Source organism: Suillus bovinus, assembly GCF_016758785.1.
Source record: "Suillus bovinus strain UH-Sbo-P2 chromosome Unknown EDB93scaffold_15, whole genome shotgun sequence".
Lineage (NCBI taxonomy): Eukaryota > Fungi > Basidiomycota > Agaricomycetes > Boletales > Suillaceae > Suillus > Suillus bovinus.
The window spans coordinates 1-23,693 of record NW_024542071.1 but is presented as its reverse complement, the minus strand read 5'-3'; the positions used below and the strand labels follow the sequence as shown (position 1 = coordinate 23,693).

General features: G+C 47.0%; 8 protein-coding genes across 8 annotated transcripts; 6 read left to right on the top strand and 2 right to left on the bottom strand.

The window, feature by feature from the left end:
- The first annotated feature begins 1,556 nt into the window (after positions 1–1,556).
- On the top strand, positions 1,557–4,184 carry EDB93DRAFT_205007 (FAD binding domain-containing protein). The gene is made up of 12 exons (XM_041455693.1): positions 1,557–1,840; positions 1,903–2,022; positions 2,077–2,235; positions 2,299–2,500; positions 2,555–2,658; positions 2,718–2,749; positions 2,805–2,981; positions 3,033–3,088; positions 3,143–3,152; positions 3,206–3,230; positions 3,282–3,308; positions 3,357–4,184. Exons 1-12 carry the CDS (start codon positions 1,811–1,813, stop codon positions 4,041–4,043), a joined length of 1,629 nt encoding a protein of 542 aa, XP_041309484.1. The 5' UTR covers positions 1,557–1,810; the 3' UTR covers positions 4,044–4,184.
- An 865-nt stretch (positions 4,185–5,049) lies between these two features.
- Positions 5,050–7,285, top strand: EDB93DRAFT_1248532 (uncharacterized protein; the record flags this gene model as incomplete). Its single annotated transcript, XM_041452729.1, has 11 exons — positions 5,050–5,079; positions 5,136–5,255; positions 5,353–5,472; positions 5,536–5,737; positions 5,793–5,899; positions 5,951–5,982; positions 6,038–6,330; positions 6,385–6,394; positions 6,448–6,472; positions 6,524–6,550; positions 6,599–7,285. The coding sequence occupies 11 exons, from the start codon at positions 5,050–5,052 to the stop codon at positions 7,283–7,285; spliced, it is 1,653 nt and encodes a 550-aa protein (XP_041309483.1).
- Positions 7,286–9,328: 2,043 nt separating this feature from the next.
- On the top strand, positions 9,329–11,596 carry EDB93DRAFT_204215 (uncharacterized protein). The gene is made up of 13 exons (XM_041455691.1): positions 9,329–9,441; positions 9,494–9,670; positions 9,721–9,876; positions 9,925–10,032; positions 10,092–10,131; positions 10,183–10,232; positions 10,287–10,449; positions 10,505–10,557; positions 10,604–10,672; positions 10,723–10,953; positions 11,010–11,037; positions 11,089–11,448; positions 11,502–11,596. The coding sequence occupies exons 2-12, from the start codon at positions 9,623–9,625 to the stop codon at positions 11,169–11,171; spliced, it is 1,029 nt and encodes a 342-aa protein (XP_041309482.1). The 5' UTR covers positions 9,329–9,441; positions 9,494–9,622; the 3' UTR covers positions 11,172–11,448; positions 11,502–11,596.
- On the top strand, positions 11,433–13,507 carry EDB93DRAFT_204798 (FAD-binding monooxygenase). The gene is made up of 13 exons (XM_041455692.1): positions 11,433–11,448; positions 11,502–11,775; positions 11,833–11,952; positions 12,005–12,163; positions 12,219–12,420; positions 12,475–12,581; positions 12,637–12,668; positions 12,716–12,892; positions 12,945–13,000; positions 13,055–13,064; positions 13,121–13,140; positions 13,197–13,223; positions 13,272–13,507. The coding sequence occupies exons 2-13, from the start codon at positions 11,746–11,748 to the stop codon at positions 13,331–13,333; spliced, it is 1,002 nt and encodes a 333-aa protein (XP_041309481.1). The 5' UTR covers positions 11,433–11,448; positions 11,502–11,745; the 3' UTR covers positions 13,334–13,507.
- Positions 13,508–14,829: 1,322 nt separating this feature from the next.
- Positions 14,830–16,888, top strand: EDB93DRAFT_1239625 (FAD binding domain-containing protein; the record flags this gene model as incomplete). Its single annotated transcript, XM_041451663.1, has 12 exons — positions 14,830–14,856; positions 14,910–15,029; positions 15,084–15,242; positions 15,311–15,512; positions 15,564–15,670; positions 15,727–15,761; positions 15,813–15,989; positions 16,047–16,106; positions 16,224–16,248; positions 16,301–16,327; positions 16,381–16,642; positions 16,719–16,888. The coding sequence occupies 12 exons, from the start codon at positions 14,830–14,832 to the stop codon at positions 16,886–16,888; spliced, it is 1,371 nt and encodes a 456-aa protein (XP_041309480.1).
- A 2,402-nt stretch (positions 16,889–19,290) lies between these two features.
- Positions 19,291–20,126, top strand: EDB93DRAFT_1203146 (hydrophobin). The gene is made up of 3 exons (XM_041450963.1): positions 19,291–19,638; positions 19,689–19,850; positions 19,905–20,126. Exons 1-3 carry the CDS (start codon positions 19,519–19,521, stop codon positions 19,950–19,952), a joined length of 330 nt encoding a protein of 109 aa, XP_041309479.1. The 5' UTR covers positions 19,291–19,518; the 3' UTR covers positions 19,953–20,126.
- Positions 20,127–20,965: 839 nt separating this feature from the next.
- On the bottom strand, positions 20,966–22,031 carry EDB93DRAFT_1082168 (uncharacterized protein; the record flags this gene model as incomplete). Its single annotated transcript, XM_041445672.1, has 3 exons — positions 20,966–21,122; positions 21,178–21,216; positions 21,274–22,031. The coding sequence occupies 3 exons, from the start codon at positions 22,029–22,031 to the stop codon at positions 20,966–20,968; spliced, it is 954 nt and encodes a 317-aa protein (XP_041309478.1).
- Positions 22,032–22,631: 600 nt separating this feature from the next.
- On the bottom strand, positions 22,632–23,526 carry EDB93DRAFT_1248527 (uncharacterized protein; the record flags this gene model as incomplete). Its single annotated transcript, XM_041452728.1, has 3 exons — positions 22,632–22,937; positions 22,991–23,308; positions 23,356–23,526. The coding sequence occupies 3 exons, from the start codon at positions 23,524–23,526 to the stop codon at positions 22,632–22,634; spliced, it is 795 nt and encodes a 264-aa protein (XP_041309477.1).
- Positions 23,527–23,693: the final 167 nt, after the last annotated feature.

Here is a 23,693-nt window from a genome sequence, read left to right as displayed (position 1 = left end):
ATGGGAGATATTCGTTTACATGGCGTTGGTCTTGATAGAACGGTGCGTCTGATTGTACTACTTGCCCCATGAAGGAATGCTCTTGATACTGTATTGAAAGTATTGGCATCAATTTGGAACCTTTAAACGAGGGTATGTCTAGTCTCTGCACTTGATGCTTTGGGATGTGTATATTGACACAGGGAAGCACCATATTACGTCCAACAGACGAAATTGGCGAGGATGGCTGGCAATTCATGATTTTTGATAATGATCTAGATTTGACAAAGGTCGCTCAGAGCGAGGAGCTGATCTTCGAGATCATTACATCATCGATACCTACTGAGGTCACGTTCAACAAACTCGTCTGGGTAAGTGAGTTTAGGTGCGTCTTATTTTGTTACACCGGTGCATTTTCGATATTCTTTTGTTTACTTTAGGGCCAACGTCCGCATGGTAAACAAGTTCAGCGAGGGCCGAGTTTTTGTTGCGGGCGGTATGTAGTTCTACCTTTTGAATGATGTACCTGTGCTGACGGAAGTCTATCTAGATGCTGCTCAGTATGTCCATCTTTGAGCGCTTGTCAAACTGATTCTGAAATATTTTCAGTGTCCACAGTCCAACCGGCGGTCAGGTGTGTGCGCTCTGATCAAATGCTGATACCTACTCATCTATCTCTAAATAGGGACTCAATTCAGGTATACAAGATGCTGTGAGTCTTGTTAATGCAGTATGTATGACACTACTGACTATATACCAGTTCAATTTAGGTTGGAAACTTGCGCTCGTCGAAAAAGGACTCGCCGAAAAGTCTCTTCTTGAGACCTATAATGCCGAGCGTTTGCCTGTCATCTCTGAGATGCTTGGGATCACCACCACGATCCTCAACCAGGCATTAAAGACAGACAACATGTCCGTTGCGCGGGGCCCCATCCTTTCTATGCTTGGTATCAATTGCCGATTCAGCGACATAGTTCTCGACGAGTTTGCAGTTCCAGGGAAGCCTATCAATGCGTATGGGGTACTTGACGAGGGGCAACTGGAGGCTGGAGACAGGGCACCTGATGCACCAAATTTGGTTCAGGTTGGAGGTGGAAAATCTGATGTGACGACGCTTTTTAGTCTCTACAGACCTTGGTATCACTCTGTGCTTGTGTTCGCGCCGAGTCATGCCGATGCTACCCTGATTTTGGATGCGCTGGAGGCATACGACACAAGCATTGTGCGATCAGTAGTCGTTCTGCCTTCATCAGCAACAGGTGCTACTGTTGCATCCCGTGGTGACCTCGTTCTTGTTGATCAGGAGGGCCATGCTCATTCGGCTTACCTCGTGGAAGCTGGTCAGACGAGGGTGTTTGTGATACGGCCGGATGGAGTGGTTGGGGCGATCGTACATGGTGCAGAAGGTGTGAAGAAGTATTTTTCCAAAATATTTTTAGGTGTTTAGTGGCCCGATTTTTCGTCCTTACGACTTCTTCAAGCACTGCTTATTCCTATATATCTCATTTATATTGTAGCACGTTCGTGACTGAAAATGAAAGCAACACGACATTTAACTACACACCGACTTTCCGTTAGGAAATGGGGCGTTGCTGATAATTCAACGGAGCCCTAGCATGGTTGTTTGTAGTTGTTTGTAAAGACAGACATAGGTTCGAAGTCGAGTCTCGACTCATGATGACATGGCAGTCAGTTGCGGCACTGACGCAGGACACCGTCAGTCGTAGGACACGTATCGTTACCTACGTTGCCTTTCCGCCTGATCGGTTGTCTGCTATGTCATAAGACGTGACTATCCATTATTCTGATCCAAAATCTCTGAATTCTACTCATGAATGCTACTCGTCCTCCCGTGCTAGTCGTAAGTGAACTGCATACGATCAATGATTGTGCCTTCGAGCCAGTCTAATTCAACTTCCTTAGGTAGGTGCTGGGCCAGCAGGTCTGGTGACAGCATTAACGCTTCTCCAGAACGGCATACCAGTTCGGATCATTGACAAAGACCCCAACCCTCGAATCGGACAGCGTGGTTCCGGAATCTGGGTTTGTCATTACACCACTTCTCTGATGCTCTGTCTCAGTTAATACGTGATCCAGCCACGCTCCCTTGAACTCTTCAACTTCCTGAATGTTTCAGAAGTCAATGAGTTAGCGAGACCCATCCCTATAGTCCATTCCCACAAGCCTGGGACGTTGGAATTTGCGACAGAATCTTCGATGGTCCCGCATATGGAACGTACCCCTGCGATACCATTTGTACGTGCTATGTAGAATTGTCGTCTCTCAAGCAGCCATGCTGATGGTTTTTTTGTGCTGTAGCACGTTCCAAAGATGATAGGTCAACAACTCTTAGATGTGGTTCTGCGACGCCACCTAGAGAAGTTCTCGTGCACTGTCGAGATGGGCACCGAATTGCGTTCGTTTGAGCAGTCTGACGAAGGTGTCATGGTTGTGCTAGCAAAGGACGGCATATCGGAGACTTTCGATACTAAGTGGGTGATCGGCGCTGATGGTGCTAAAAGTGAGTGGCGATTGAAGTCAAATACAGCACCACGAATCTCAATTTTGTTTGCAGGTATCGTGCGTAAACAACTTGGGCTTACATTCTTAGGCCAGACTAGAGACGACGTCCGAATGGTCGTGGGAGATATTCGTTTACATGGCGTCGGTCTTGACAGAGCGGTGCGTCTGATTTCTATTTACTCCACGAAAGAGTGCTCCTGATACTGTCTTGAAAGTATTGGCACCGATTTGGAAACTTTGAACGAGGGTATGTCCAGTCTCTGAACTTGAGGCTTGGGAATGTGTATATTGACATGGGGCAGCACCTCATTGCGTCCAACAGACGAAATCGGCGAGGATGGCTGGCAATTTTCTATCATCAATAATGGTCTAGACCTGACAAAGGTCGCTCCGAGTGAAGAGCTGATCTTCGAGACTATCGCATCAGCAATACCTACTGAGGTCACATTCAACAAGCTCGTCTGGGCGAGCGAGTTCAGGTGCGTATTATTTTGTTACATCGATGCGTCTTCGATGTTCATTCATTTTAGGGCCAACGTCCGCATGGTAAACAAGTTCAGCGAGGGCCGAGTTTTTGTTGTGGGCGGTATGTAGTTCTACTTTTTGAATGATGTACCTATGCTGACGGAAGTCTATCTAGATGCTGCTCAGTATGTCCATCTTTAAGCGCTTCCTTGTCAAACTGATTCTGACATATTTTCAGTGTCCACAGTCCAACCGGCGGTCAGGTGTGTGCGCTCTGATCAAATGCCGATACCTACTCATCTATCTCCGAACAGGGACTCAATTCAGGTATACAAGATGCTGTAAGTCTTGTTAACGCAGTATGTATAACACTACTGACTATATACCAGTTTAATCTAGGTTGGAAACTTGCGCTTGTCGAAAAAGGACTCGCCGACAAGTCTCTTCTTGAGACGTATAATGCCGAGCGTCTGCCTGTCATTTCCGAGATGCTTGAGATGACCACCACGATTCTCAACAGCATGATAAAGACAAGCAACATGATTACCGCACAAGATCCCATCCTTTCCATGCTTGGTATCAATTGCCGATCCAGTGACATCGTTCTTGACGAGTTTGCAGTTCCAGGGAAGCCTATCAATGCATATGGTGTACTTGACGAGGGGCAGCTGGAGGCTGGAGACAGGGCACCTGATGCACCAAATTTGGTTCAGGTTGGAGGTGGAAAATCTGACGTGACGACGCTTTTTAGTCTGTACAGACCTTGGTATCACACTGTGCTTGTGTTCGCGCCGAGTCTTGCAGATGCTACCCCGATCTTGGGCGCACTGGAGGCATACGACACAGGCATCGTGCGATCAGCAGTCGTTCTGCCTTCATCAGCGACAGGTACTGCTGTTGCATCCCATGCTGACCTCGTTCTTGTTGATGAGAAGGGCCATGCTCATTCGGCTTACCTCGTGGAAGCTGGTCAGACGAGGGTGTTTGTGATACGGCCTGACGGAGTGGTTGGGGCGATCGTACATGGTGCAGAAGGTGTGAAGAAGTATTTTTCCACAATATTTTTAGATGTTTAGTGGCCCGATTTTTCGTCCTTCACTTATGACTTCTTCATTGTTCAAGCACTGCTTATTCTTATATATATATATCTCATTTATATTGTAGCACGTTTGTAACTGAAAATGAAAGCAACACGACACCAACTTTCTGTTAAGCAATGGGGTGTTGCCCCAGATAAGATGTTGAATTTTTATCCATTGTTTCGCCGTGTATCAATTGCCATCACGGTGGTGACAGCACAGCGTGTTGAGAATAAATTGAGAGTCATTCAAGTTTGCCGCGAGTCAATTCACGGGATCGATGACGCAGATGGCACGTAGCAATTGGCGTTGATCAGGGCATATTTAGGTAAAAGAATGAGTGATAGTATTTGGTCTCTCAGTGATCCAGTTACAGGGAGTATGTATTCGGTGATAGATGGTGTTCACCAACACACGGGGTGGCAGTGACTATTCCGATGAGGATGTACCAAAAGGGGATCGACAAACGAGAAAACGAGGCGTCACAGAATCAGTCACGAGTGTGAGACCAGAGAAGGGACGATTCTGGTTAGGTGGTGTATTCTCATTCAATCCTTTCCCCAAGGCCGCAGTCGCTTCTGACTCGAACACATTTTTGTTTGCATAACTTTGGAATCGTCTAGACACGGTGGTAACCAACACGTTCGCGCTCGATATATGTTGGGATTCAGCAAGTATGTTTGTCTTTCCTGTGCCAGTGGCTAAGCCCCGCAAGGCACTTTAAACTCGGGAACAGACATCAATAATAATATCTGATGGCTCGAAGTCCGAGTCAGCACCTATCATAGCCATGGCAATGCGTCCGGACTCCGCACCCGCCGCATCATGATGGAGTCACTGGTAAGCGTTTTGACAAATCATCTGGCAGTGCGGTTCCTTTCTATTAGCTTCGGCACTGAGTGGGAGGGCACACGCTGAAGTATGACGAACTGCCATCGGCAGTCCCTTATCTTATAAGATGTAACCGTCCATTATTCTGATCCAAAATTTCTGAACTCTACACATGAATTCTACTCGTCCTCCCGTGCTAGTCGTAAGTGAACTGCATATGATCGATGGTCGCGCTTCAACTGAATTCCTCTTCCTTAGGTAGGCGCTGGGCCAGCAGGTCTAGTGGCAGCGTTAACGCTCCTCCAGAACGGCATCTCAGTTCGCATCATCGACAAAGACCCCAACCCTCGAATTGGACAGCGTGGTCCCGGAATTTGGGTTTGTCACGACATCACTTCTCTGATGCTCTTCTTTCTCATTCAATGTACCATATAGCCACGCTCCTTCGAACTCTTTAACTTCCTGAATGTGCCAGAAAGTCAATGAGCTAGCGAAACCCATCCCTATAGTCCGTTCCTACAAGCTTGGGATGTTGGAATCTGCGACAGATTCTTTGCTAGCCCCGCATATGGAACCTACCCCTGCGATACCATTTGTACGTGCTGTATAAAACTGTCGTCTTTTTAGCAGCCATACTGATGGTTTTTTTATGCTGTAGCACATTCCAAAGCTGATAGGTCAGCAACTCTTAGATGTGATTCTGCGACGCCACCTAGAGAAGTTCTCATGCACTGTCGAGATGGGCACCGAACTGCGTTCTTTCGAGCAGTCCGACGAAGGTGTGACAGCTGTGCTAGCAAAGGACGGCATATTAGAGACTTTCAATACTAAGTGGGTGATCGGCGCTGATGGTGCTAAAGGTCAGTCACGATTGAATTCAAATACAGCAGGATGAGTCTGAGTTATGGTTTACAGGCATCGTACGCAAACAGCTCGGGCTTACGTTCTTGGGCGAGACTAGGGACGATGTCCGACTGGTCATGGGAGATATTCGTTTACATGGCGTTGGTCTTGATAGAGCGGTGCGTCTGATTTCTACTTGCCCTATGAATGCTCCTGATACTGTTTTGAAGCATTGGCACCGATTTGGAAACTTTGAACGAGGGTATGTCCAGTCTCTCTTCTCAAGGTTTGGGTATGTGTGTATTGACGCTGGGTAGCCTTTCATTACGTCCAACAGATGAAATTGGCGAGGATGGCTGGCAATTTATTATCATGAACAATGATATAGACCTGACAAAGATCGCTCAGAGTGAGGAGCTGATTTTCGAGACTATCGTATCAGCGATACCAACCGAGGTCACGTTCAATAAGCTCCTCTGGGTGAGCGAGTTCAGGTTGTGTCTTATTTGGTTACATCAACGCGTCTTCAATGTTCGTTTGTTTATCTATTTTAGGGCCAACATCCGCATGGTAAACAAGTTCAGCGAGGGCCGAGTTTTTGTTGCGGGCGGTATGTGATTCTACTTTCTGCTTGATGTACCTGCGCTCATGGAAGTCTACTTAGATGCTGCTCAGTATGTCTATCTTTGAGCGCTTCCTTGCCAAACTGATTCTGACATATTTTCAGTGTCCACAGTCCAACCGGTGGTCAGGTGTGTGCGCTCTGATCAAATGTTGATACCTACTCATCTATCTCTGTACAGGGACTCAATTCAGGTATACAAGATGCTGTATGTCTTGCGAATCCAGTATGTATAAAGCTACTGACTGTATACCAGTTCAATCTAGGTTGGAAACTTGCCCTCGTCGAAAAAGGACTCGCCGACAAGTCTCTCCTTGAGACGTATAATGCCGAGCGTTTGCCTGTCATCTCCGAGATGCTTGAGATGACCACCGCGATTCTCAACAAGACAATAAAGACAGGCAACATGGCCATCACACGAGGTCCCATCCTTTCCATGCTTGGTATCAATTGCCGATTCAGCGACATCGTTCTCGACGAGTTTGCAGTTCCAGGAAAGCCTATCAATGCGTATGGGGTACTTGACGAGGGGCAACTGGAGGCTGGAGACAGGGCACCTGATGCACCAAATCTGGTCCAGGTGGGAGGTGGAGAATCCGATGTGAAGACGCTTTTTAGTCTCTACAGACCATGGTATCACACTGTGCTTGTGTTCGCGCCGAGTCACACAGATGCTACCCTGATTTTGGGTGCGCTGGAGGCATACGACACAGGCATCGTGCGATCAGCAGTCGTTCTGCCTTCATCAGCGACAGGTGCTACTGTTGCATCCTGTGCTGACCTCGTTCTTGTTGATGAGAAGGGCCACGCTTATTCGGCTTACCTCGTGGAAGCTGGTCAGACGAGGGTGCTTGTGATACGGCCTGACGGAGTGGTTGGGGCTATCGTACATGGTGCAGAAGGTGTGAAGAAGTATTTTTCCAAAATATTTTTGGATGCGTAGTGGCCTGAGTTTTCGTTCATTACTTATGACTCCTTCAAGTTGTCTTCAAGCACGACTCATTTTTGCATACCTTATTCAAATTGTAGCTGTTGGAAATCTATACTTCGCCGCTTCATACAGAACCTTACATATTCGTACCAGCGTGTAGTGCGCGTGTTAGTATTCGCTTTTTGACCTTGTCCTCCTCACTGGACAGCCCGATTTTCGATAGTAGCATGTTTGTAAACTGATAGTGAAAGCAACATGGCGTTGAACTACATACCAACTTGTTAGGAAATGGGGGTGTTGCTCCCAGATAAGATGACGTCGAATTCGTATTCATCGTTTCGTCGTGCATCAATTGCCATCCTGGTGGTGACGGCACATCCTGTGGAGAGTAGATAGAGAATCATTTGGCATTAGACACAAAAAAGAACATAGTATCATTATGTTCACGGGGCTATTGCAATCTATTGCAAAGAGATACATCCTAGGAGCTGTGGAGATGAGAGTCAGAGACGCATGTACGTGGCAGTGCAGCACTGGGAGGGTATACTATAGAGGAAGGCAAAATTCTGGGCGAGAGCTCTTTTGCGCTGTTACTGAAGTCGATGTAGTCCACGAGAAGTCGAGCGTAGAAAGACGACGAAATACAAGGTGTGAAAGTGCTGCTAGTAAGCAATGTGAAAATACAATCATAAGTGTATGTTATCGTCATCATTTCAGACCTTGAAGAGTATGAGAATCAAGATTCAAGAGGCACCGTACTGTTTAGATTATACTTAGTCTACAGCGAGTCGCAAGGTGAGGGATCGCGAGTCCTTGGACCTGAGACAGGCGGATGTTTGGAATCGACGAGATGAGGAGACGATATGTGCAGTGAGCTACGCGCGCTCAGACAAGTCACATAATGACTCGGAAGTGTGTGAAAAACTGCTCGTCACGAGAAACAATGGTATCTATGCAGCAACCTACGCCGAACTTTCATTGTTCAGCCACATTCGAGCGACGGGAAGGAGTGACTGCGCTTGGATGGGAGGGAATATGTCATGGAAGCTGTAGAGACATGAGTTGGACGCATGTACACAGTGCAGCCGAAGAGGACGGTTATGACTGATGGGAAGCATTCCTGCTGAAACGGTTATGGTAAATTGCCTCGTGTCTTGAGGGTCCATGGCCACGGGGAAGGTTAGCGTGGTAGTCATATAAAAACGCCCAATACACGCACCTCTGCAGCTTACCCACAATCCCTCGACCGTGCTCGACACCATCAACCTGCAGTAAAATGTCGCAACTCATTCCAATCTTAACACCCCTTCGAGTTTTTGAAGATCATGAGGATAGAGTAAACGCAGTCGCAGTGTTCCCCAATAAGCGACGAATGGTTACGAGCTCCGACGACAAGACACTTCGTCTGTGGGACTTGGAGACAGGTGTTGTGTTGAAGAAGATGGAGGGGCATAGCGGTGGGGTGTGGGCATTGGCGGTATCACGAGATGGTAAAATCATAGCAAGCGGTGATGGAAATGGAGAGGTCATCGCCTGGCACGGAGAAAGTGGCGAATCCATCACCCAACCCATCAAAGCCCACTTTGAAGGGATGAGCTCAGTGGAATTTTCTCCGGATGGTACGGTGCTGGCCACTGGTTCACTTGATGAGACGGTGAAGTTTTGGTGTACCAAAACGTGGGAGATGCAAGGAGATGCAATCGAGTGCGGTGGTTGGGTCTGCATTCGATATTCGCCTTCTGGACAACTTCTTGCCATCGCAACAGTATCGGTATTTATAATTCAGGCACAAGGGAACGCGTCGCATCTTTGACAGGTGACACACTTGCATGGACGCCCGATGGCACACGCCTTCTTTCATCAAACGATTATGAAATTCTAGAGTGGGACACATCAACCTGGCAGCAGGTCGGTCATCCCCCTGGGAAGGCCACACTAGTTCGAACAACTTCATTGCCATCAATCCCGCTGGCACCCTCGTCGCTTCTGCATCTAGTGACAACCATGTCCGTCTCTGGCGGCTCTCAGATCGACGAACTATCGCTATCTTCCAGCATTCATCCTATGTGACCTGTGTCACATTCTCTGCAGACGGCAAGTACATCCTCAGCGGAGGTGTAGACGACAAGATCTCAGAGTGGGCAGTACCCAGCAATGCTAATTCAAAGGCGAGTTTCCATCCTTGACTCTCATAACACAATTTGAACTTCCATCGTACAGATACTCGCTATCACGACAGCCCATAATGCATGTCTAATTGGGGACCTGTCTACCGCTGAAGAGCTACTCACTCAAGAGATCAACGCCGACGGCAACAACTTTACTTCATATGCACATCGCTCATTTGTTATGGCTCGAAAACACGACTGGGACGATGCCCTTCAGGATGCAATCAAGGTGAGTTATACTGTTTCCCTTACTAAGGCTAACTTTCATTTGTGACATAGTCCATCAGCATTCAGCCCTCGTCGACAGGCTATATCTCCAAAGCCATCGCCCTCTGCGGAAAAGGCCACGTCCGGGGAGCAAGGACAGCATTGGATGTCGCATCCATGTTCACAAATCAAGACTCAATAGCCAACCACTTTCTTCTCTTGATAAAGGTAGATTAAATTCGTTTTGCATACTATCTGCTTCACTCCGTATTTTAGGCCATCACGCTCTTCAATGCAGATCAACACGAGGAAGCCATGCTGCTCATCAAAGAGCTGGCTGCCGCTTGTCTGAATACTGATCCTCTTGGCTGTCATGTTGTGGAAGTAAGTATTTTTCGGCTATGCTAGGTGATCGACACTGATCTTTGTCACTCGCACATCAGGCATATCTACGTGTTCAGCTTGGAATCAAAGCCTCGGATGGTGCGCATCACGACAAAGCCGCTGCTCACTTCACCGCCGCTGTCAACTCAGGCGCTTTTCCATCGAAATACGTGCCTCAAATATACGAAGACTTGACTGTGGTGGGTCAACATGATGCATACACGATACTTTTAATAACTGAGTGCTTTGGCCAGCTCTTCGGCTGGGATCTCGAGTCTTTGTGTCTCACTGCACACCAGAAACGGTGCCAGGCGTTCCTTTCAGCAAGTAAATCTGATGAAGCCCTCCAAGCACACCAATGCATGATGAATGCCATTGATGAATCCACGAAGGCCAGCTGCCTCGATTGGTCGAACGGCAAGTTCTCATTGACGTTGCAGGATGTTATCATACTCACCCTTATTTCCCTCAGAATTTAAGGAAAGATGTAGCGCGCTCACTGAACAGAATGACCGTATTCTTGGCGTATGCACTTCCTTCCTCGCCTCTTTTAGTGCTGACCTTTATGCAGGCAGAGATTCCCGGGCAAGATCAGGATGGCTACGATACGGAACCCAATTTCTTCCATGGGAGGCATCAAGTGGGTACAACAGCGGATCCTTCTTCTTTTCCCTCTCACATTCGTTACAGCATTCTCAAATTTCCCGGCCACGACCTCCACAGCGCCCTGGGCACCTCAAAAGACTCAGGCTCACTATAACTAGAACCCCACGTTCAGCTCCTCCACCTGCACCAGCTACTACCTCAACACCAGTAGAGGCTACTACCACCTTGAAAAAACACCTACGACGCCTATTCACCCTGCCACCCCATCGTGGAACGCTACCCGTGGTCGACGTTTCTTTTGCCAAGGGTCGACTAGTACGCCCGATCATTTTTATAACTGTTTCTTGGGTGTCTGATGTTTAAATCTACAGCGTAATGCTGCAGCGGGTGCTCCTGGAAGTGAGCACTCCTTGATACGTGATGAAGACTATGATGGGCCTCCTACACCAGATCCCAATACGCAACAGCAACCAGTAGTGGCGCAGGTAGATACCGGGCAACATGGACGCGGTCGATCTTGTTGCTGCTTCTAGAACAATTAATGTATTTCTACCGTTGATCTTGTTATGATATCTACGTCAGAAGCTCTGCTACTAGTAACGGAGGTGCACAGCATGGGCGTACAAAGCTTCCCTTCACCCAGTAGATTATCAGCTCGGAGACGCCATGGCTCTGGAACAGTTTTAGAGTTAGATTGACTCCCCATTCTGACAAAACAAGAGGGCGTGCTACCGTTAAGAGACCTGCAATGTCAGGACTTCCTAATTTACAATTAGCCTTCGATGCATTGACTGACTTTCTGAAGCCTCTGTGAGTTTCCTCGAGATCGATTGATACCATCTAATAAACGTCTATCATGAAAGCTGTAGTGTTAATCCGGACTCCGCAGTCCAGAGTCGGGTTGACAAATTACATATCCAACTTGAACAGCAACGCGTGACATCGCTGATTCCTTTCTATCATGATCAGCTGCGGCACTGACACAGGACACGCAGCTGGAGGGCACTGATCGTTACTGCACCGCCCTTTCCCTATGTCATAAACGATAAAAAATGTGACCGTCCATTATTCTGCTCCAACAACCTCACAAATCTACTGATTCTACTCATGAATTCTACTCGTCCTCACGTGCTAGTCGTAAGTGAACTGCACATGAAGGACGGCCGCCCCATAATCTTGATTTCTCTCTCTTAGGTAGGCGCTGGGCCAGCAGGTCTGGTGGCAGCGTTGACGCTCCTCCAGAACGGCATACCAGTTCGCATCATCGACAAGGACCCCAATCCTCGCATCGGACAGCGTGGTCCCGGAATCGCGGTCTGTCATGAAACCACCGATACCCTGTAGTCTCATCTAATGTATCATTTAGCCACGCTCACTCGAACTCTTCAACTTCCTGGACGTCCCAGAAGTCAACGAACTGGGAAAACCCATGCCTATAGTTCGTTCCTTCAAGCTTGGGACGTTGGAATCTCCGAAGGAATCTTCGATGGTCCCGGATTTGGAACCTACCCCTGCGATACCATTCGTACGTACCATCTATGCAGGACCGTTGTTTTCAACTAATTATGTTTGTATTGTAGCACATTCCAAAGATGATGGGTCAACAACTCTTAGATGTGATTTTGCGACGGCACCTAGAGAAATTCTCGTGCGCCGTCGAGATGGGCACCGAATTGCGTTCGTTCGAGCAGTCCGACGAAGGTGTCACGACCGTGCTAGCAAAGAATGGCATATTGGAGACTTTCGATACCAAGTGGGTGATCGGCGCGGACGGTGCTAAAGGTGAGTTGCGATCGAATTCAATATAGTAGGATAAGTTTGAGCTATGATTTACAGGCATCGTGCGCAAACACCTCGGGCTTACGTTCCTGGGCGAGACTAGAGAGGATGTCCGAATGGTCATGGGAGACATTCGTTTACGTGGCGTTGGTCTTGATAGAACGGTGTGTCCGATTTCTACTCATTCCATGAAGGACTGCTTCTGATTCTGTATTGAAGTATTGGCACCGATTTGGAACCATGAAACGAGGGTATGTTTGGTTTCTGCTCTTGAGGTTTGTATGTTGACGATGGGCAGCCTTTCGTTACGTCCAACAGACGAAGTCGGCGAAGATGGCTGGCAATTTATCATCTCGGACAATGATGTAGACCTGACAAAGGTCGCTCAGAGCGAGGAGCTGATCTTCGAGACTATCACATCACTGGTACCAACTGAGGTCACGTTCAACAAGCTCGTCTGGGTAAGCGAGTACAGGTGCGTTTTTTCGGTTATATCAATGCGTTTTGATGTTCATTTATCACTTTAGGGCCAACATCCGCATGGTAAACAAGTTCAGCGAGGGCCGAGTTTTTGTTGCGGGTGGTATGTAGTTCTACTTTTTGAATAATATACCTGCGCTGACGGAAGTATACTTAGATGCTGCTCAGTATGTCTATCTTTGAGCGGCGCTTCCTTTCCAAACTGATTCTGATATATTCTCAGTGTCCACAGTCCAACCGGTGGTCAGGTGTGTGCGCTCTTATCAAATTTCGATACCTACTCATCTGTTTATGAACAGGGACTCAATTCAAGTATACAAGATGCTGTAAGTCTTTTCAATGCAGTGTGTATGCCATTACTGATTGTATACCAGGTCAATCTAGGTTGGAAGCTTGCGCTCGTCGAAAAAGGACTCGCCGACAAGTCTCTCCTTGAGACGTATAATGCCGAGCGTCTGCCTGTCATCTCTGAGATGCTTGAGATCACCACCACGATTCTCAACCACGGAGTAAAGACAGGCAACACTGCTGCCGCACGAACCCCCATCCTTTTCATGCTTGGTATCAATTACCGATTCAGCGACATCGTCCTCGACGAGTTTGCAGTTCCAGGACAGCCTATCAATGCGTATGGGGTGCTTGACGAGGAGCACTTGGAGGCTGGAGACAGGGCGCCTGATGCGCCAAATTTGGTCCAGGTGGGAGGTGGAGAATCTGACGTGAAGACGCTTTTTGGTCTCTACAGGCCTTGGTATCACACTGTGCTTGTGTTTCGCGCCGAGTCATGCAGGCGCTACTCCGATTTTGGGTGCGTTGGAGGCGTACGGCACAAGTGTTGTGCGATCAGCCGTCGTTTTGCCTTCATCAGCAACAAGCACTATTGTTACATCCCCTGCTGACCTCGTTCTTGTTGATCAGGAGGGCCATGCTTATTCGGCTTACCTTGTGAAAGCTGGCCAGACGCGGGTGTTTGTAATTCGGCCGGACGGAGTGGTTGGGGCGATCGTACATGGTGCAGAAGGTGTGACGAAGTATTTCTCAAAAATATTCTTGGATGTTTAGTGGTCTGTTCTTTTTGCGTGTGATCTTACATCGCAACTCATTTGTATTTTCTAATCAACGTAGTTATCAAGTATTGTAGAGGTCAGAATGTTACTTCTTTGGGAGCACACTCTAAATCTGGACCTAATGTAGTCGAATCCTCTTCACTCCTGATTTCATCACCATCATGAGGCTGTCACGGCCAGTGAGGTTGTTGTTAGTAAGTTTGTTTCCCCCTAGCCGCTGCAGGTACATAATGTGTGGTGCTGAAGGTAAGTATTCGCGTTCTTATTCAATCATTGCTTGACTTCCAGTTTCCAATCACAAACTATAAATTCGCACCCGTCCAACTGTGCGCCCAATATTTGAAATCGGAAATTGAGTTGCATACTCTGATATAGCTCGGAAATCTTACGAGTGTAGATGTTAAAGTTTTGCTTGTCGAGCTTGCCGGATTTCTATTGGGCATGCCTTCCTGGTCCCAGCAATGACTGCGACATTAAAATAGTAGTAATTCGAGGCGATGGTCGTCGATCATCCCTACTCATGGTAAATTCGATATTCAAGTACTTGTGATGCACTAGATTCAGTAGCAAGTTCGCACTCGGCAACTACTCCTTAGGATTGGACGAGTATAGCCTACCCTCGGGCAAGATCAGCAAGCCCCACAAGGCAACATGTGCCCTCAAGTGTTTGCACGTGATTGGCACTAAAGCTCTTGTTCGGAGCGCTTTATCATGGGAACGTATAAGGTTAGTGAGTTTGTTTTATAAGGGCACTGATATAAGATACACAGTTGGGCGGCACATGATACCTTTCCGCTTTGATTGGCTGCGCCCTTCTGTCACATTAAGATACAGTTGTCCGTTATCCTGATCCAAAAGTCTACACATGAATTTCACTCCCCCCGTGTTGGTTGTGAGTGAGCTGCTCATGATAGAAGATTGTGTCTCGGCTGAATCCTTCCTTAGGTAGGCGCCGGGCCAACAGGTCTGGTAGCAGCATTGACACTCCTTCAGAACGGCATCCCAGTTCGCATCATTGATAAAGAACCCAACCCTAACATCGGACAACGAGGTCCCGCAATCTGGGTTTGTCATGACACCACTTGTCTGACATCCTAGTCTCATCCACTCATGGTTTAGCCGCGCTCTCTCGATCTCTTCAGCTTCTTGAATGTTCCAGAAATCAATGATTTGGGGAAACCCTTCCCTGTAATCCGTTCGTACCAGCCAGGGACGTTGGAACTTATGAAGGAATATCCAATGGTCCCGCATATAGAACCTACACCTGCGATACCATTCGTGCGTATTACGAGGAGCCGCTGCCTTCTCATCCATGCTGATAATGTGTTTGTTCTATTTCCTACTAGTACGTTGCTAAATTCATAGGTCAACAACTCCTAGATGTGATTCTGCGACGCCACCTAGAAAAATTCTCGTGCTCTGTCGAGATGGACACCGAACTGCGCTCCTTCGAGCAGTCCGACGAAAGTGTCACAGCTGTTTTAGAAAAGAATGGCATGCTGGAGACTTTCAATACTAAGTGGTTGATCGGCGCTGATGGTGCTAAAGGTGAGTTGCGATCAAATTCAAATGCTGCACGAATCTCGATTTTGTTTTCAGGCATCGTGCGCAAACAACTTGGCCTCACATTTTTGGGCGAAACGAGAGACGATGCTCTAATGATCACCGGAGATATTCGTCTAACTTGCGTGGGTCTTGATAGATCTGTGCGTCCCAATTCTACTTACTCCGTAGGAAAGTGCTCCTGATCCTGTTTTGAAAGTACTGGCACCAATTTGGATACTTCAAGGAACGAGGGTATGTGTTGTTTCTGCTCTTCAGGCTTGTACGTTGACATTGTGCATGCAGCCTCTCAATACGTCCAACAGATGAAGTTGGCGAAGATGGCTGGCAATTCTTGATCTTTGGTGGCGATGTAGACTTGACGAAAGCTGCTCAAAGCGAGGAGCTGGTCCTTGAGATCATTACATCGTTGATACCTACGGAGATTACGTTCACCAAAGTCATCTGGATGAGCGAGTTCAGGTGTGTTTTTGTATTGTGTACATCGATGCGGCTTTAATTTTCATTGGTTTGCTTTAGGACCAATATTCGTATGGTAAATAAGTTTAGCGAGGGTCGAGTGTTTGTTGCGGGTGGTATGTGGTTCAACTTTTGAATGATGTACCTGTGTTGATGCAAATCTTCACAGATGCTGCTCAGTACGTTTATTTTTGAGTACTTTCTCAAGTTGGTATGCTATTGCTGACATACTCTCAGTGTCCATAGTCCAACCGGTGGTCAAGTCTGTGTCATTTTGATCGACTGCTAATACCCGCTTATCTCTCTATTAACAGGGACTTAACTCAGGTGTACAAGATGTTGTAAGTCTTATTTCGCAAATGCAATATTTATCCTATGACTTAATGTGCACCAGTTCAATTTAGGATGGAAACTCGCGCTCGTCGAAAAAGGACTCGCCGACAAGTCTCTTCTTGAGACGTATAATGCCGAGCGTTTGCCTGTCATCTCCGAGATGCTCGAGATGACTACCACAATTCTCAACCAGACATTAAAGACAGGCAACATAAGCACCACACGAAGCCCAATCCTTTTCATGCTCGGTATCAACTGCCGATTCAGCGACATCGTTCTCGACGAGTTTGTAATTCCAGGGAAGCCTGTCAATGCATACTGGAGTGCTTGACTGAAGGAGCATCTGGAGGCTGGAGACAGGGCACCTGACGCACCAAATTTGGTCCAGGTCGGAGGTAGGAGAATCTGACGTGAAGACACTTTTTGGTCTCTACAGACCTTGGTATCACACTGTGCTTGTGTTCGCGCCGAGTCATACAGATGCTACCTTGACCTTGGGTGCGCTGGAAGCATACGACAAAAGCATTGTGCGATCAGTAGTCATTCCTGCCTTCATCTTCATCAGGTGACGTCTATTACATCTCCTGCTGACCTTCGTTCTTAGTTGATCAGGAGGGCCATGCTTATTCGGCTTATCTTGTGGAAGCTGGCCAGACGAGGGTGTTTGTGATTACGGCCGGACGGAGTGGTTGGGGCGATCGTGCATGGTGCGGAAGGCCTGAAGAAGTATTTCTCTAAAGTATTTCTACATGTGTAGTGGCCTGAATTTTCGTTCTCCACTTACGACTTTTTCAAGCAGTACAGCATATTCTTGTATACCTTATTCATGTTCAGACATGGGGCGTTGCTTTATATACGACGACGTAAATTTTATGTATCGTCTTGTCCTTACGTGTAATTGGTCAACCTCTCGCAACAAATTTGTAGTGTGCACGTTGTATACGGCTTTGAACATATCATATCAGGCACGTTGGCTTCAAGCTTGCACAGTGCACATCATACTCCAGCAGTCACTACAGATATGTAAGTCCAAAAGTTGTTGAACAACTTGAGCCTAGCCTGACGTCACGTGTACTAGTTCTTTCCCCACAGGTTGACGTACAAATCTTGTTTTGCGACCGTCGAGGCTTGACTCGGAGGATCTCAGGAGGAGCAAGATGATTCGAACGGTGGCATCTATCTACAAGTAGGTCTCGTGTTTTGTCATTACTATCGACAATAAGTTTCATCTGGTCTCTCTAGTTTTTCCTACCATCCCCACTCGTTCTCAATTCACCGCTGCTAGAGCATTGTGACACCCTCCCAAGACCGCACGAAAGCAAATAAGTCTGTTCTACTGCTATAATGTTTGAAGTGCAGGTGCTTTTCGCAGCACATGGCAGATCCGCGACTCGTAACAGAACATCCTCTGCCGTTGCAAGATCAAATGGGTGAGCGGTCTGTCATTTTTTTGTCGGTTTTTAGCACATGACTTAATCTCCAGAAGTATACACGCCCAGCCTGTTTGGCATCAATCCTCGTGTTCGCCTGCCATTATTAGTGGCAGCTCAGCTGGCTTCTACAGAGCATCCATACGGACGTGACCACTATAACGCGCTCAGGTAGAACGGGTTCGCAATAATTCACAGAAGATGAATATGATGACGGAAGTTGGGACAACTTTTTTCTTGAGTTCTAGTGAGTACCACGTCATTCATGTCGCGGGTAACACAGCACCTACACAGGGAATCTAATGTGAAGACCCTGGTAGTCCTCACGCGGTGCTCGTGTTCGCTTCGTGCTTTTTCATAAATGTTACTCCAATCTTCTGGATACTGGAGGTTTATGACAAAAGCGTTGTGCGACCAGCTGCTGTCTTACCGTCACCGGAACTAATAACGCCAACCACCTTCCCGTTCATCATCAGGACGGCCATGCTGATTCGGCCCATCTTCTCGAAGCTAAGCGGCCGAAAACGTTTGTTGCACCGCCAGATGGAGTGTCTGATACAATTATCCGTTGTGAAGAAGGCTCGAAAAAAATTTCTCTATTGTTAAATGTATAGTACTTGTTCCGTTCTTTACTTGCGACTTTATTCAAAATCTCAACTCAAAATCATGCAGATTTGACGCACGCAGAAGAAGACAATACCGTGCGCTTTGGAACACCCGCCAATGTGGGTTTGGGCGTTTCTATCAGTGACACAACGAGACGTGACTATCGTGAGTGATGTCAATGGCTCTTGCACTAGCTATCGATCAACTTAATCTGATATCCACACTTTCGTTCACACTCCTTTTGTGATTTCCCGCTTTATATGATGTACTTGTGCTCATGGATCAGTCATGTCAAGTGTGAAACCGTCAACATCTAGCAATTACTTGGCTAGCCTCGAGGCTTCGGTGTCACAAGCTCGGATTCGTGTTCATCCAGCACACATTCGTTCGGAAGCTTCAAGAGTCGATGGCAGGTTAATCGCGTAAGCTCGAAGACGTCCTTGGAATCTTTCATCTCAAAAGGGTTCGGTCTTCATGTTCAGCTTATCTCGTACTTTTTACATGCACGGCACTTCCAAGATCAGAAGAACTGTGCACCCTGGTTCCAGCATGCGAGACTACTGGCAGAATTTACGTGCAAAAGATCGAATATTGAGTAGAAGTTCTGAGCTATATCACATTGTGCTTCCTGTTCTTGTCGTGGCAATACAGTGAGAGTTTTTACAAACTTACAACGCCATGGCACTCCATCATGATGCTAGTGGTACGTGTACTAGCAACTGACGTTATACATAAGCTCCAGATTGCACAAATTGGCACGGACAAAAATATTTAGACACGCTGCGTCTGAGCGTAAGTAGTAAGTACAGTAGTGTTAGAGGAACACAGAGTCGGATAGTTCTCGGACTTCGGATGACCATGGTGATGAGTCACGTGGTTGAAACGCGTTGGCTTCACGCTAAAGTAATATTCACGTAATGCACATTTAATTGCATGTACGGCTAGTACATGCTCCAGACCACGGACCAGACGGTATATTGGCCCATCGGTTATCCGATCTAAAAAAACATGAACAAAGACGGCGGAGTACCCGGGTTACAACATGTATTCATCGTATAAAAGGTGGACTACAATGCATTCGATTCTTCAGAACCCATCTCCTCTTCAGTTAGTTTCCCAGCATCACACATCCCCACACTCTTTTAACCGTTCAATTTAACACAATGTTCGCTCGTTTCTTCGCTGTTGTCTTCCTTGCAGCTCTCGCTGTCGCCACTCCCCTCACTCTCCGTGATGGCCAGTGCAACACTGGTAACGTCCAATGTTGTGAGAGCGCTACCACTGTGAGTAATGGATTCCTATGTATTTTTATTGATACTCATGGTTTGTGCAGACTTCCGAGTACAATGCGTCCGCAAGGCGTAATGGCCTTGCAGAATTACCCACTACTCTCAGCGGCTACGTTGGCCAGAGCTGCACCCCTCTTGGTATCGCCGCCCTTAGCAGCGGCGCCAGCTGCAGACAGCAACCTATGTGTTGCAGCAACAACCAGATGGTGAGTTTTAAACGATGTTTTCTGTTTTGTCTGTGTCTGACAGTGAAATTTTAGAATGGCGTTGTGAATGTTGGATGCACGCCCATTAACATCGGTCCTTGAGCATTTATTGGACTTTGGACCTTCCCTAGGATATTACATGGTACATAGTTCTCCTTATAAGCTTTATAGCTAGTAATACCCGCACTCCCTAGTTTGCATCTAACATGATTTGAATTGCACCATCGGTGGGATCTGATAGCAAGCTGCCTGATCTTTGAAGAGACCGTTGATAGCCTGACCTTGGATGGTACTTGCGGTCTCGCGCGCGCCCACGAAGAGTGAGTGAGCTCTTAAGTCACCGATATAATATCATTGCCGCTCTTGGTTGACAGTTAATTTCTATCACTTATATGATGCCTTTGGGCACGAGCTGATGATGGCGGCATGACATCTCGCGGAATAGTTTTATTCATGATGGGATGTCTGCAAGAAAGCCACGTCACGTAAGGCGCAGGCGGGTGCGGGGAAAACAGCTGCAAGTATAGGATATGGTCATACTACTTGTGTATGTGGATGCCTATACCGCCTACGTGTAGTACGATGTATTCAAGCTTACCTCTAGGCCTCCCACCAACTCCGCATCCATACACACCAAGCAGCAGCCTAGCAACGCCGCCCGCCACCTCCCCAACACGGTCACCACCAATACAACGGGCCCACAAACCACCAATGCGCCAGCAACCCGATCATAGCCCCATAACGAACCCTCCTCCCTCTCGGAAATTTACGCCTGACTCGGAGTCAGATGAGGAGCCTATTAATACTAGTGCCGAGCGTGGGGCTGGCGCATGTTAACGAGTATGGGAGTCGAGGGGTGGTTTATGAGTTATACTATATGCATCGCGTTATGAAATAGAAGGTTAGACTGTTTTTAAACTGCCTGATATACCTAGGCTGATAATTCTGGCTAAATCGATTCACAGGGTTGTTTGTTATGGAAAGCCGGACGCGCGCGCTCCGTTACACGACGTGACATGCACCAAATGAGGTAATCACACAATTGGGACATCGGACACCTCACACGCAAGAAAATTATATAATATATCAGTCCGCTGAGTACATGTCCTGTCAATCTAATTTCCTACTTCCGAGTCATGGTCATTCACTTCGGTAACAAATGCTTCCAGCCCAAACCCAGGCCATTTGCAGTACTCATTGCAGGCATGCTGGTCTTCAAATTGGCTGACGGCCACCTCGATATTTCCCTCGCCAAAAATATCACTTCCATTGCTGACTGACCTACACGAACATCAGTATTGAGTATTCCGAATGAATGAAAACATACGGATGAGTCAAGATCTGAGGATCTGTGAGTAGTACTGTACTACCTGAATATATTGTGTCATTACAACTGAAGATTGAATGTATCAGTGAATGAGACGCACCCTGATAATCAGATATGAAAGCTAGCTTGCTGGTCTTGACATATTGGACATGCTGCGTGAAGGCAAAAAATTCTGCCATGTCATAGCCATAATCCAATTCATCAAGTAATGGATTGGCGTCCATATTGTGGATGAATTTGAGAAACTCGTCATCACCACCCTCAATGAGCTCTTTGAGGAGAAAGGCGGCCCGTGTTGACCCTGTCTTTGTTCCCGGCTTGCTACCGCCCTGACTGTAGCATAATGCGAGGCCAGCTTCCACAAATCGAACACATGGGACCACGAATGTTGGAGGTTCAGGTGAGGATGCAATGGAACAGTCGATAAAGTCGTAAGTGAGCTTTAATAAAGATTTGGACCAGTATAAGACATTGGCCTCTCTGAATAGCTTGGGTAGCTCGTCAATGAGCGCATAATGGCCAACCTTATAATGTCCAGCCTTCACAGCAGTTGGAAATACTTTGTAGAATGGACATTTGACTACAACTTTATGACAAGTGACTGATCCAAGACCAGTCCTGGGAGGAGCTGTAAGTGTGAGCCATCCGGCATTCGCAGTCTTGAAGCCGCCAATTCCAATGAAACCTTCCGTTGATGTATCAATAGTCAGCTGCCCAATGGATGACTCAGCTGTGTCCACTGAAAACGAATGATGCTGTTTGTTTAGCAAGAGGTCGGTAATGGTGTGCGTAGGGATTTGGTGGAATTGAACACTTTCATTCTGTAGTCCAAAGACTGAAATACTAGTAAGCATCGACACAATTTGAGAAATTCGATGAATGTACATACCTTGCTTTATGTTTAGGTTGGCACCTCCGCCAATCTTCAAGACTTCTTTGAGTCGTTCACAATCAGGTGAACAGAGAACTACCATAGGTAATGTCACAAGTACCTTTAACAAACCATTATTCTTTCTTGAATCTTCCTAAGCGCCAATACACAGTGCCTAACTCAAACCCTAACCCTACCCCTGAAAGCATCTACTAGTTCAGAGATTCCTTTAGCGCCCACGACACGTGTCTTCGATGTGACTGATGAAGAAGACGAGTTCTTTGATTGTGAATAGATTAGATTAGATATGATAAGATAAGATATGGTCACGTGATACTTCTTTAATATTCTACGATGTTCTATGGTACGATTCCCTTTTCCTTTTTATGATTGGCTAGTAGTTGTATCTCAGTTTCAATCTCCATTTCAATAGTTGTATATAGGTAGCACGTCTTGGTCGATAAGTTCCTTAGTTCAAACCTCTTGTATCTACATTGTAGCAATCCAAGACGTCCTTGCTCCTTATCCTCTTGTTGTGATTATCCTCAGTTTGAGTCCTAGTCTCTGCCCTAGCGTTTATTCGTTATTGGGTTGTGACAGGTAAATTCTTCTTCTGAGGTGGAGATGAAGCCCCACTGAGACCACTAGAGCCGCGCTGGTGGGTTCGCTTGGTAGAGACCACCACAGAATTGTCACCATTCACAGAGGGCAAGAAAAGTTCATTCTCAGCGAGTGAAGTTGTTGCTGATGCAGGCCGCGCAGAATTGTCACCAGTAACAGAGGGCAAGAAAAGCTCATTCTCGGTGAGTGAAGTTGTTGTTGCTGATGCAGGCAGGTTGCAACTGACGTCACTAGATTGTGTGCATCTCGTTCGGGTAGCTTCCGCTTCCTGGACCACAAAATCATGGTTAGTACTAGTGGTAAGCAGACAAAAACACGTACTATTTGCTCCAACCAATTTTCATATTTGTTCCACTGAGCCTCTGGGACAACAACCATCAGCATGAATTGCTTAGACTTGAAGGTCGATTTGGTGCCTTTGCAAGATGGCTGCAGGCATTGATCGTAGAAGTATGGGACTGATGGTGGGTGATTGGATAGGTCCACCCATGCAGCATCTCGGATTATGAATTCCTCAACACACCAGATAAATTCTCCACCAAATTTGCGTAGCTTTGGGACAACGGTCTCCAATGCTAGCTCAATGAGCCCAGGAGTGTCAATTTGAGCATCAACATCCTTCTTACCCTCACATATATTCTAAATTGAAGTGTTAGCAAGCCACAGCATACTTAAGGTAGACGTACTCTGATAGTAATACCACATTTCTTGCGAGCTCTGGCACCTTCATGAACAACAGTGATTTCAAGCAAAATTGTCTCTGCTAGAGATGAAGCATATGCCATTTTCCCCCACCGGTCACGCTCAGCAGCATAAAGTGCATGTTTTGATGAATATCCGATGGCACCTGCACCCATAACTGGAGTTGCCGACGAGCCTTGCCACGATGTAGGAATCCTAACATCTGGCCCGCTAGCATGAGAACTGCCAGGTACAGCAACCACAGGAGGTGGATTAGGTGTCAAACGTTATGTGCTGCATTTACAGACTGCTGTATAGTTTGTGGATCGGGAGGGACACGTAT